The 12,715-nt window shown below is 31.6% G+C and overlaps 1 protein-coding gene across 2 annotated transcripts in view; it reads right to left on the bottom strand.

The window, feature by feature from the left end:
• Positions 1-277: 277 nt before the first annotated feature.
• Positions 278-12,715, bottom strand: part of OTOGL (otogelin like) — a 142,526-nt gene continuing 130,088 nt past the window's right edge. For both annotated transcript variants that reach the window (XM_019751251.2, XM_074325364.1), the window contains 6 exons: positions 12,246-12,424; positions 10,981-11,085; positions 8,558-8,677; positions 7,130-7,175; positions 2,860-2,939; positions 278-2,197 (listed from right to left, as the gene is read on the bottom strand). In XM_019751251.2, coding sequence (XP_019606810.2) covers positions 1,997-2,197; positions 2,860-2,939; positions 7,130-7,175; positions 8,558-8,677; positions 10,981-11,085; positions 12,246-12,424 — 731 coding nt within the window. In that variant the 3' untranslated portion in view covers positions 278-1,996. The remainder of the gene's footprint in view (positions 2,198-2,859; positions 2,940-7,129; positions 7,176-8,557; positions 8,678-10,980; positions 11,086-12,245; positions 12,425-12,715) is intronic.

Raw genomic sequence — 12,715 nt, forward strand, 5'->3', positions numbered from 1 at the left:
CCACCTTTATCATATACCAAATTTCAAAAAGTTTTGGTCTCTCCTTCTGGACTTCTTAGAGCTGTGTTATTTAATGTCTGCTTTCTCACGTGACTCTAATTTGTCTGATCATGAGCACTGTATCTGTTTTTTCTGTGTCCTCAGAACTTAGTTCCGAGCACGTAGCAGGTGCTCAATACATATTGCTGTGTTTGAGAATATTTATGAAGTTCTAGGAGAATGTTTCCCTTTTTCCCACAAATAGGTGTAAAGATGATTTAATATTTTTAATTCAATAACAAATATTTTACAGAGCATGGAAATAAAGTGGGTGGTAGACAATATACAATATTATGTGCCTCATTTGAGGTACATAACAGTTTTTCTTAAGCAAAATGTTAATTTATTTTAACCAAAAGCATTTGATTCCATCTATATGTTAACAGGAGTCCAAGAATATTGAAATGTTAACATATAAACAAAACACTTATATTAAGCACAAATAAGATAAAAGTCAATTTTTGTATATCGTAGACATGGGGACTTTGCAGATACAATGTTCATTTCATTCTTTCATCCATTTCTAAGTAACACTGGAGATCCAAAATATCTAATAATTTGCAATTTTTTCTGGGAAGCATGATTTTGAAATGGAAGCAGATGACCTAGCTAAAATCTGAGCCTAGACCATCAGGCCCCTGTATCTGCTTTTCAATGCAACTTTACTGTTTTTTTTGTTGATGTTTAACTTCATTTGGCCCCCATAACAATAATACCAAGAAAGGCATTCTCTCCTTGTTACACACAAGGAAACACAAATAATTATATACTATAAATGTCATACAATTTGGGGATTTGCAAAGATCTCAGGATATATTCCTTGCAAATATCAATAATCTACTATATCCAAAAAGTGCAGCATTCCATTATAGAATTATTAATACATTCAAATAACTTTATTTCATTCTTCATTGGCAAAGGAGCAGCATGTAAAGCAAAATAGCATGCAACCTCAATAGTATGCAAATACATCTCAAAAGTCAGATGTGCATGAGACAGTAAATAGCTAACTAAATGTTAAATAGTAACAACATATTTAATAACAGTTTTTTTGTGGTATAAAAAATAAAAGCCCAAGATATCCCTCCTCTATTTAGCAATTGATGCTACATTTCCCCATTACTTATTATTGGGATAACTATTATGTGTACGTATATACATATATATGTGTGGCTTTTTTTTTCCTTTTTATAAAGGTATTAAATTTAATGTTCTTAATTCTATGCAAAGCACACGCTTTAAGAATAAAAGATTCTGTAATAGACACCTTACTATACTGTTCAAAAGAAAAGATCATAGGACTGGAATATAAAAGACCTAGACTTAACCATTAACATGAATTCACTATATTGTTACACTGATTTAATTTGTACAAGTCACAGAGCTTCTCTGGTTATCTGCTACAACTGCAAAATGAGGAATTTGCAATAATATCCCCAATATCCATTCAAGCTTTAAATAACCTAAAATCCTATAGTTCTATGATCTGTCTCTAAACATACCACTCTTTATGACTCTCCAGATGCCAATTTTAACTGATAACATTTACCAGACTACATAGTAGAGCTAAAAGAGTATCTTAATTTGGATAGCTATGGTAGAATTTGCAAATCAAAAAATAACTATTGAGTAAAATTGCAAGAATTCTGCAAAATAACTTTCTAATTAATGAGCATATCCCAGGTTTGCAGCATGTTGCTATTATATACATAACAGCATTTTAGCTGAACAACTTTAAATCACTTGATTCTTTGTAATAAAGTCAATCAATAAATTGAGTTTTTCCATGGAAACTGTGCATATTTTGTACCATATGTTAAACTGCTATATCCCAATAGCCTGAAAAAATATATTATCATTAAACAGTCATAAATCTGCCTGGTGCCTAAATAACAGTGATAAAAGTTAACTCCATTTGACATGATGATGTTGCAGAGAGTTCTCGGAATCCCGAAGTCTAATTCCACTGGCATGTGCAGTCTATAGGTTCCTGGAGAGTGTACATTATTTCGGTACCATTTCCTGAACAATACAGCGGCACAGTCAAGTTTCGAACTCCATTTTCACGACAACACTTGCAGAATCTTAGATGGCTCTCAATATTGATGTTATATATGGTAGCTGATGGGCATTTTCCATCACAAGATGCAACACTTATCTGTAAGGAAAGACAGCGAGAAAAAACAGTCTTATATTTTTAAAAACTGGTTACTTGATCCTACTAAGAAGTCAAATGGAAGCAGGTATTTTTTCCTTATCACTCTAACTCTCAAGCTTCTGTATGTTAAAGGATCCCAAAACATATTAGGTTGAAATTTAGTAACTCAGATAAGTCAAAGAAATGTTCCACAGGCATGTCTAAGACAGCAATGCTGACATAACTCAGAGTATGAAATGTGCTCGCATAACTAGACAGGTATCTGCAATATATTAATCATAATCTAAAGAGTCTATTGTGACCTATATTACATCATGGCTCAAATATACTGTAGTAGTTGGATAGGTCATATTAAAGGAGATAAAGTTAGAACTAAGACGGTTTTTGCTGAGTACATTGCATTCTTAAGAAAATATGTACTCAAATTTAGGTAGGTTTAATTTCTATCTCTCTGGATTGCAGTTATCATTCAGATTAATTCGTTTTGATTATGCTAAGAATAATTCACTTCTTAACAATATTTTAATATTAGAATTTAGGAATAATCTCAAAGTTAAGAAGTGTTGGCATTTTGTTGGCTTACACACTTACTAGTGCTGTGACACATATACTTTTGGAAAGACACATGCCCTTTATGTAACAAATGATATTTTTACACTTACAGAACTTTGACTTGTACAGTCCTGTTTCCTTATGACTGATTTAATGAGTACTTTCTGGCATATTCTTTCTTCTCGTTTACCTGATAAAATATAGATGCATTTATTCATTAAAAGGCTCATGTCAAATTGTTTCTTAATTCAATTAACATATCAATATATGGAAAATTGAAAATTAATATATTTATATAAAATATATTCCTACATTAAGGGATATTAAAAATTTCACTCATATTTTTTACCTTCTAAATAGATTTTCTCTTATATTTTCTAGCTTTATACTGATCTCTTTATCTTATTATCCTAGAACAATTATCATAATCACACATCAAAAATATTCTACACATATGGTAATGCTAACATCAACCTGTGTGTGGTGTATAAATAGATAAAATTTATATTTAAAATGCTAAAAATCAAAATAATTTACTATGGTATATAGAAATGAATATACATGTACATAATTAAGGCATCTGTGTGTATATGTGTATATATATATATCTATAAATCTATTTTGAACTTATAATTAATAGATTTAAAAACACATTATCCTAATGTATATTAATAAAAAATAAAGCACGAATTTAATTGAATTATTTATCAATAATGTTGCAATGTATGGATGAATGATATTAACTTGATTTTATGGCTTTGAAATGATCTCTTATGATTTCAAATGAAAACACTTTGTATTAATTAATGACCTTAATATGCCTCTGTGTGTGTGATGGATTGTCCCTTGGTAATACCCCAAGAGTATCTATTTAATGCTGCATGTAGTGGATATAACCCTGAATCAGGATGCAAAAGACCAAGGATTTTCACTCTGATTGATACTTACTTGCTTCGCCACTTTAAGAAAGCCACTGAATCATTCCGTTGAGTTTACTTTTTTGCAAAAGACTGGATTTAGATCTCCAGTTTTCAAATTACTTTAACTACAAAATCTTTATTTAAATAAATGCTTACATGAAATATCAACATGTAAAGTATATAAAACTTAAGCTACTCTGGTTAAAGGAAAGATTACCTGAAGTTAAACTTCCTTCTCAAGGTCACCCTTGACCTCCAAATTGCTAAATTCAAGGACATCTCAGTTCTCATTCTACTTCTCTGCAGCCCCAGTTGATCACTCTCTCCCCCTTGATACACTTTCTGCACTGGGCATCCAGAGCACCCTCTTTGGTTTGCCTTCCATCTCATTCGTGTCTCCTCCTCAGTCTCCTGTGCTTTTTCTTTCTCCTTTACCTGACCTCCCAACTACAGTGTGGCTCAAAACTCAGAGTTGGTGATGGAGGGCAGGTTGTTTTGTATCTTAAGATATTTTCACTCAGTGGTTTCTTCATTGGCCCTTCCATTCTCAAGTAAGTTTAAGAAGAAAGAATAGTCTAGAAAGAAAACAACTTTAACATGAACTATAAGGTATCTTATGCTCTTATTTTTATCACCATCATCTTTATGCTATAACCACACTTGCTATTTCCTTTGCTTTCAGCATTCTTCATTCTTCCTGGTTGGCTTTCCAGAGGACATTCAGTCTCTATTCAAATGACACATTACAGAGGTATGCTCTAACCACTCACGCCAATTATCAACCCAGTTCCCCTCACTCTGCATACTTATTGTCTGCATTATTTTTCTTTACACCACTTATCACTACCTGACATAGAAGTATACATTTATTTGTTCATTGTTTCTTCCCCTTCTTGATAATAGGCGCTATGCATGCAGATACTTTCATTCACTATTATAGATCCAGTGCTAAAAGACTGTCTTGTACATGGAAGGCGCTCAATAAAAATTGGTTTGATAGTCAAATTATTCAATGAAAGAAATTGGGACAAAATAAATTTATTGTTAGTTTGCTGAATTTGTTTGTACCAAGAGGCATTTCCGATTCATTCCTCAGAGACTTTATTGTAACACATTTTGTTTAGCATAGCACCTGTGATAGTATCCGACAATATAGGCTGGTCACCCAAAAGCCAAGATTGCAGACAAGGATTCTCTGATACCAAAGCAGAGATTACTTTACAAATCCTTACTCATCAAATGGGAGAAACTGAGGTGGCTTGTTATTATTCTGCAGCTTCAAAGAGCTTAGCAGAATCAAAAGACCCTGGGCCCAGGCACTGGACAGACCTAAATCCATTACTGATTAATACGATCAAATTTTCTGAACCTTCTTTTCCTAATATAAAGGGAAAGCCATACCTACTTCCCCATTTAGCTCCTAGAACTTGTGAAGATTGGTCATAGTACTAATCTTAGTACTGTTTGCCATGGGCTTAATAAAGTGTCAATGTGTGACTGGCAATAAATGGTAGTGATATGGTCAGTTCCACAGATCTTCTCCTGTTCGCCCTCAGATAACATACTGGTAAATGTACTCACTTCTCCAGAAATCAACTTGGGGTTAATCCAAGGTCTTAACATTGCAATGTGATTCTATTCCTATGTCTCACACCTACAGAAGAGTCTAGACTCTGAGGAAGCAGGGGGGAAAGAAGTTCATACAAATATAACCTTCTTCAGATTCTGGAGCCTAATTTCTTTCCTTGGGTTTCTGATACAAATACTACTGGATACACATTAGTTTACCTTTGATTCAGAGAATACTGAATTAAAAATTGCTTATTTCTAATAGCAGAAATATTTCAATTAGTGTGCACCTAAGAGCCCCAGTAAGTAAAACTGCATAAGTGGCATTATACTATCCACAAAAGTCCCAGCAACAAAAATTGTTACGGATTGAATTATGCATTCCAAATACTCCTGTACACCTGAGAATGTGACCTTATTTGGAGATAGGATCTTTACAGCAGTGACCAAGTGAAAATGAGGTCATTAGTGTGGACTTTAATCCAACATGACTGATGTCATTATAAAAAGGGGAAATTAGGAGACAGATACACATACAAGGAGAACACCAAGTGAACATGAAGACAGCCATTTACAAGCCAAGGACAGAGGCCTGGAGCAGGTCTTTCCCTCACAGTCCTCAGAAGGAACCAACCCCATCTACATCTATGTTTTAGACTTCTAACCTCCAGAACTCTGAAACAATAAATTTCTACGTCACCAATTTGTGGTACTGTGTTATGACAGTCCTAGCAAACTTATATGTTATAGAATAATATTGAATATCAACTATAATTAAATATATATATGTGTGTATATATATATATATATACACACATATATATACATATATATACACATATATACATGTATATATATATGTATATATATATATATACATATATATACATGTATATATAGTCACAGGATGTAAAGTACTGCATAAGGAATACAGTCAATGGTATTTTAACAGCTATATATGCAGTCAGGGGGTAGTAGGCATGGGGGGGGCGGTTATCACTTTGTGACGCATGTAAATGTCTAATCAGTATGTTGTTTTGTACACCTGAAACTAATATAGAAAAATAAAATTAAAAAAATAATAAATGAATAAGAATCCAACCCTCCACTGTCCACCATGGCCTTATTAACCTGAACTGTGTTGTACCCTTTTTCCTGAAAGTTTTTCTATAAATTTTTAAATTACCATCTACACCAAGATTCCTAAAACTCTTATTTTATCTTCACAAATTCTAATCACTGAAAAAGAAAGAAAGAAAAATGGCTGCATGAATACCCATCTATTCTATTTCAGTCCTTAAAATCATTAAATATCACTATGAAATAAACCTGGTAATTTAAATTAATATAAAATATATTACATCTACATAACTTTAATTATGAAAATAATTGTGGGAAGTTTTGTATATAAGATTTAAATATATTCACTAAATCTGCATTTCTCAACTGTGTCATACAGAACCATAGACTCGTCCCAATAAGTTGGGAAAATACTGTGCTCTGCATGTCCTTGTTGGAGATACAACGCCATTCTCATCATAACCTGCCTAACTTTCTGTAGTTCAGAATGTTCCAAGTAAATTTGACCATAACTTAACTTAACTTAACTTAAAACCTGTTAAAATCCTATGAAATGCAGCAATAAGTTGCTAATATTTAAATTAAAATTCATCTAAATTAAAAACACTTTACTCAAAACCCAGAAATTTTTATAAATACTAAATTACAAAAGAATCAACCATGTGACACAAAAGCTCTTAAATTATATGCATTGTAAAATTTGTTTCCCTCCTTGCATCTTAGGAACTGAATTTTATGAGAAAAATCATAATCACCACGAACAATTAACACTAATCCATCAAATTAATAGATGTAACATGTCGTCACTTACAGATCTTGCAACAGCCTTCATTATAAAGCTTCACCACCCCTTCATTCTAGGAGGAGAAAAGGAATAAAGTCAAAACTCACAGTGTTTGTTTATTTACTCTTAGACTAGAAATAGAAACTAACTTTCTCAAGATTTTTATTAAATTTCACAACATCTTTACAGGAAAATGATTGGAATTTAACTATTTCTAATAAGAATTCCTTTGTTTTTAAAATTAGAAGCAGATATTTTGTTTAATTTTTTCTCATTTCTTTATTAGTAACATAAAAAACTGCAAAAAGATAACTTACTTAAAAGAACACATTTTAAACACCACAAAAATGTCTTACCAAAGCAAAGTACTAACAGGTACTCTAAATAGAGGCCATTACATTATTTCAACTCCTCAAAATAAAATAAGCTCTTCTATGGGACTACATGGAATTCCTGACTATAACATATCTTTTTCCTTAATATTTTATTCAAAAAACATTTTCCCACTTCAGGATGGTTCCTGCCTAAGGTTAAATTTTAATCATTGTATTTATTATCTTTTGGAATGCTTACAGCAAGTTGCTAATTGCTTTTAGTAACTTGCTAATTGAAATTCAAATTAAAGAATAATTTACTCTATAAAAACCAATCTGTAAAACAAGATGGTGCCTAAGAGTCTTTCCAGAAATAAAAAGCTATTACTTAATATACATTATATCTAGCTAGCCATCTAGCAAGCTAGCCATCATCACTAAATGGGGACATCTTGAAAAAACAACAAAACTCAATGACACTATGGTATTTCTCTACACTTAAGAAAAATATTGCCTCACAAAACAGAACAAAGCTCACTTTTAATTAGGAATTATTATCTACTAAATAATTAGAGCTACAAAGAATCTTTTTTAAAAAATCTTATCATTTTCAAAACTCTACTCTCCCAAAGGACTCTCTCTGAGAGAAGAGGAATTGGGAGAACAAAACTGAAGGATCAGCAATCCTGTGGCATGTGCGAAATTCCACAGTGGTTTGTGTTCAGAGAAGCTAAGATAAATTTCACTTAGGTCAGCATGTACTGAAAAGTGAATGACGTCATAAATCTGGCTGTGTTTAGGAAAGAAAAAATGGGTCAAACTCTGTTTAGCTTATTGATCCACATTGAAAGAGGGGAAAGGTCTTCTGATCAAATGATTTTTCAATAATCCTTTGATCTACATATTAAAAACCCAGAGATAGTATGTCTCTTCAGGGAAGAGTCAAAATTATTTGGAACACCATATATAATTCAAAATGGCAAACTGAGGAAATATAATAGAGAGTTTATGTATACACAAAAATAAAACATTCACCAAAATAAATAAGCCACATGTATGTATGAATGACCTTGGAAAACATATTATTTTCTAAATTATATTTAATACTAAATTTTCTTAGATAAAAAAACAAAGTACAAACCAGTTTGCATTCAGTCTCATTAAAAGGGGGACAGACCATACTGAAGTTCAGAATCATTGTCCCTTCATCAGTCTTAACACATTCATATGTGGTACAATTATAATTCCATGTACTCCCCTCCTAAAAATAAAAGCAAAGTTACTGTCTTGCTATTAAAATTTGCTGTATTTCTTAAGTAGAATACTTCCAATCCAAGTTATCAAAAGTCAAGTCAAGATGCAGAAATTCTCCTGTGACACAAAATATCCATCTGGAAAAGTCCACAAATTTATCTAAAATGATTAAAAATACATATGTGTATAAATATATATATATATACATATGTATATATATGCATATATATATACATATTTATATGTTGTGTGTGTGTCTTTGTGTGTTTGGTTTCATACTATGTAGTAGAACTAAGATATAAATGTGAAGTAAAGCAATAGACAGGAAAGAAGTAAAAGATACCTGTTTCTACTACAAAACTAATTATCTAATTTGGTCAAGTGTCAAAGGTCTTGCTTTACTATTTCCCTCACTAATTATAAAACAACAAATCATATTACATAATACACCTCCTTTCTTGAAATTTGTTTATTCTTCCTTCCACTCCCTTTTCACCAAAATATTTTTTAAATCATCATTGATAGTGATAATTGACTTATGGTTCTAGTTTCATGTATCTTATGGTTATTTTAAAAACTATTCCTATTCTTCTAACAAATTTTTAAACATAATAACTTTATTTCATTCCTGATTTCAAAATTCCTCTTTAGAAATAAGGTCAGATAAACAAAATTCTTGCATAATAGTGGGTTATAATTATTGATCTATGTTTTATTTTTTATAACCCACATTTTAAAATGTTAGTCAAACTCTGGCTTGCGGATTCCTTGTGGACCAGTAAGAATTTTAACTAATATCCTTTTCTCTAAATTTTATTTTAGTTTATGAATAACTTCAGGTCTTCTTGAACCTTAACTGGAAAAGATCTATAAGTCTAGGTATAAAAGAAGAAAAAAATATTCAAATTCATGAAATAGTAATGTTTAATTTATCTGAAATAAAAAATTAGTTGTTTCATAAAAATTAGATTTCTAGATAACTACAGCTTATCCTTGAAAGAGACAAGAGTTAATAATGATCTTGATATTTATTTACCTATATTGCATTTCTTTTGTTCTAAAAAAATACTTTGAACATAATTTAATATTTTACTTAAACTTCAGGGATATCACCATGAATTTAATTATATACACTAATGGTTAATTATATACATCAATCTATAGAGTTTGTGTTGTGTTTTTACTGAAATCCTTAAGTTATTATATTTTTTCAAATAGTCTTCAATTCCTTTTCTCTCACTGACACCTGTGTCTCTTCATAATTTTGTAAGCTTCCTTTTTGAAGACTCCTCTTTAATTACATATACATATATATACAATAAAATTATAAAATATATTTTATATATATATGTATATATTCTAACATATTAGAAAACAGAAATACTGGTAGGATAAACTGATAAATAACTATGTAAATCAATAACACTATTTTTCACATAATTGTAAAACAACAGACTACGGCACAAAAATAATTGTTCATTTTTCTTATTTAATAAAATGCAAACGATTGAAAAATCCTTTATGTGAGTAATCCCATGTAATTAAGAACACCAGAAATAATATCTCCAGATAATTAAACTATTAATGGAACAAAATGTAAGGATAGCAATAATAAATTGGAACTATCTTCAGATAATGTAAGTTATAAACACAATTTGTGACCTTCATAAATCTGATCACAACACTAACAAAATTACAAAGTTTCATAAAAAATTCTGGGGAAGAAGTAAGTTAGTCTGCAAACATATATAGAACTATTATGAAATAATGGAGGAATTCTGGATAATTATTTTATTGTTTTCAGTAGAAAGATGTGATATAGCATTAACGTCTCTTGGGATCTTCTTTTTAAAAATCTGACAAATATTCTAAATCTTTTCTCTTATGTACCCACCAAAATCTTCAATACCTGAAATAGTAAAGTGCTAACATTTTGAGTTTCAGATATCTATCAAAATGCTTTATTTCAAATAAGTAAATAAATACTATTGTCCTTTTTCTTCATAATGATTAGAAATCAACATTTCTCAAAGCCCATTGCTCACATCTAAAAACAAAAGTGAAGATCTATGATAAAATAAGTTTGAGAAACAAGTTAAGCATGTTCGTTTACAACAGAAATTATCAGATACTTTAGAATGTAACTCTGTCTTGTCCATTGTAAGCGTACTGTATATGGGTGTGTTTATTGTATGCAGAACTCGTGTGTGACATTTTTCAACTTTATTTGACTTAAGAATGTCTTCTTCAGAAAGTAGCATAGAAAGCTACCCACCAAGGAACATATTTTAAGGAATAAGGAATTCATACCTCGTATATAACTGATGTTCCATTTTCCATTTGAAATTTGCAGGATACATTTTTGCAGGAACCACAACAATCATAATCACTAGGAGATGGAAAATATGCCTGGTGCTGTATATGACAATAATACATTGAATTAGCCTCACAACAATATCAATAATTTAAACTAATTGTTCTGAAAGTGCTTCCCAATGTGAATGTATGCTCTCTCAGAATACTTGCAAGTATTTCTAAGGCTGAATTTGAAGCACTTCATATAATGACTTTATACAGCTACAAAGTGTGATCAAACAATATGGTGCATATTTAAATTAAAAAAAAATTATTACAGTACAAGACACATTGTCATTAATCCCCCTCAAAATATTCCCCCTCACTTTAACCACACTTATCTGATTGTTCTTGCCACTTTCTGAAGCAGTTCTGGAAGTCCTCTTTCGTGAGTATCTTTAGTTGCACTGTCATGGCTGCTGCAATGTTCTGAATCGATTCAAAATGTTTTCCTTTCATGGTCATTTTGACTTTGGGGAAGAACCAGAAGTCACATGGTACCAGATCTATTGAATAAGGTGGATGAGGACACACCAGAATGGTTTTATTTGTCAAAAATTGCTGTACCAGAAATGACATGTGACATGGAATGTTGTCATGATGGAGGATAAAACCTTGCCCATCTCATGTTAATGTGTTGTCAGTCATCCATGATTTACAGCACACTTTAAAATACATCTTCTCTCAACACCTAACTGACTGCATGAAGTTGAAACTAGTCACACACTGTTACTAAGTTTCCACGCGCCACTTCCCCTATTGGAGATCCCTGACTTTCCGTTGGATGGCACTCAGCAGCAGCATTCACGGTCTTTTGTGATCACAATGGAAAGGATCTGTGTTACACATCACTTCTAGTACAGCATCGCTTTTATTCTGTCAAATAAAAACATACAGTGTGTCCTCATCCACCTTATTCACTGGATCTGGCACCCTGAGACTTTTGGCTCTTCCCCAAAGACAAAATGACCATGAAAGGTAAATGTTTTGAATCGATTCAGAACATAGAGGCAGCCACGACAGTGCAACTAAAGACACTCATGAAAGAGGACTTCAGAATTGCGTCAGAAAGTGGCAAGAACAATGGGATAAGTGTGTTCGAACTGTCCAAGTGTATATTTTCAACTTAGTGAATGTAAATTGTTCACTAGTTCAAATTCCAGAACTGCCGTTTTAAAATTGATTAACTCTCACCAGAATGACCTATAAAGAATACTTACGACATCACATTCTTTTGAACAATTCACCGTTGTAAAATTCAGAGTGTGAAAGCCTGTTTGGTTATCTTTTTCTTCCAGACACTCTATTATGTGACAAAAGTCCCCTTCCAAGTACTTTATCATAGACAGGGCAGGATTCAATACTGATACTTCTTGGAATACACACACATTATCCTTTTCTGAGAAAAGAAAAATAGCAAAAAGTACTATATTGAGTTTTTAATTAATCAATGGAATTTTTAGTTAAATCTATGTTTTCATTGTGATGTGCAATATTTTTATCAAAACCAGTCAAGATCTTTACCTTTATATATTGTTAATAACTCAAGAGTTTATTTAATAATAACTGTAGCACATTTATGCCTTAACATACAATAAGAAATTGATCTGTAAACTCAACTACTACCATGTGTTTCCCCCAAAATAAGACTGGCTCTTATATTAAGTTTCGCTCCAAAAGACACATTAGG

The sequence above is a fragment of the Rhinolophus sinicus genome, linkage group LG02, assembly GCF_036562045.2.
Source record: "Rhinolophus sinicus isolate RSC01 linkage group LG02, ASM3656204v1, whole genome shotgun sequence".
In the NCBI taxonomy this organism is placed as follows: Eukaryota; Metazoa; Chordata; class Mammalia; order Chiroptera; family Rhinolophidae; genus Rhinolophus; species Rhinolophus sinicus.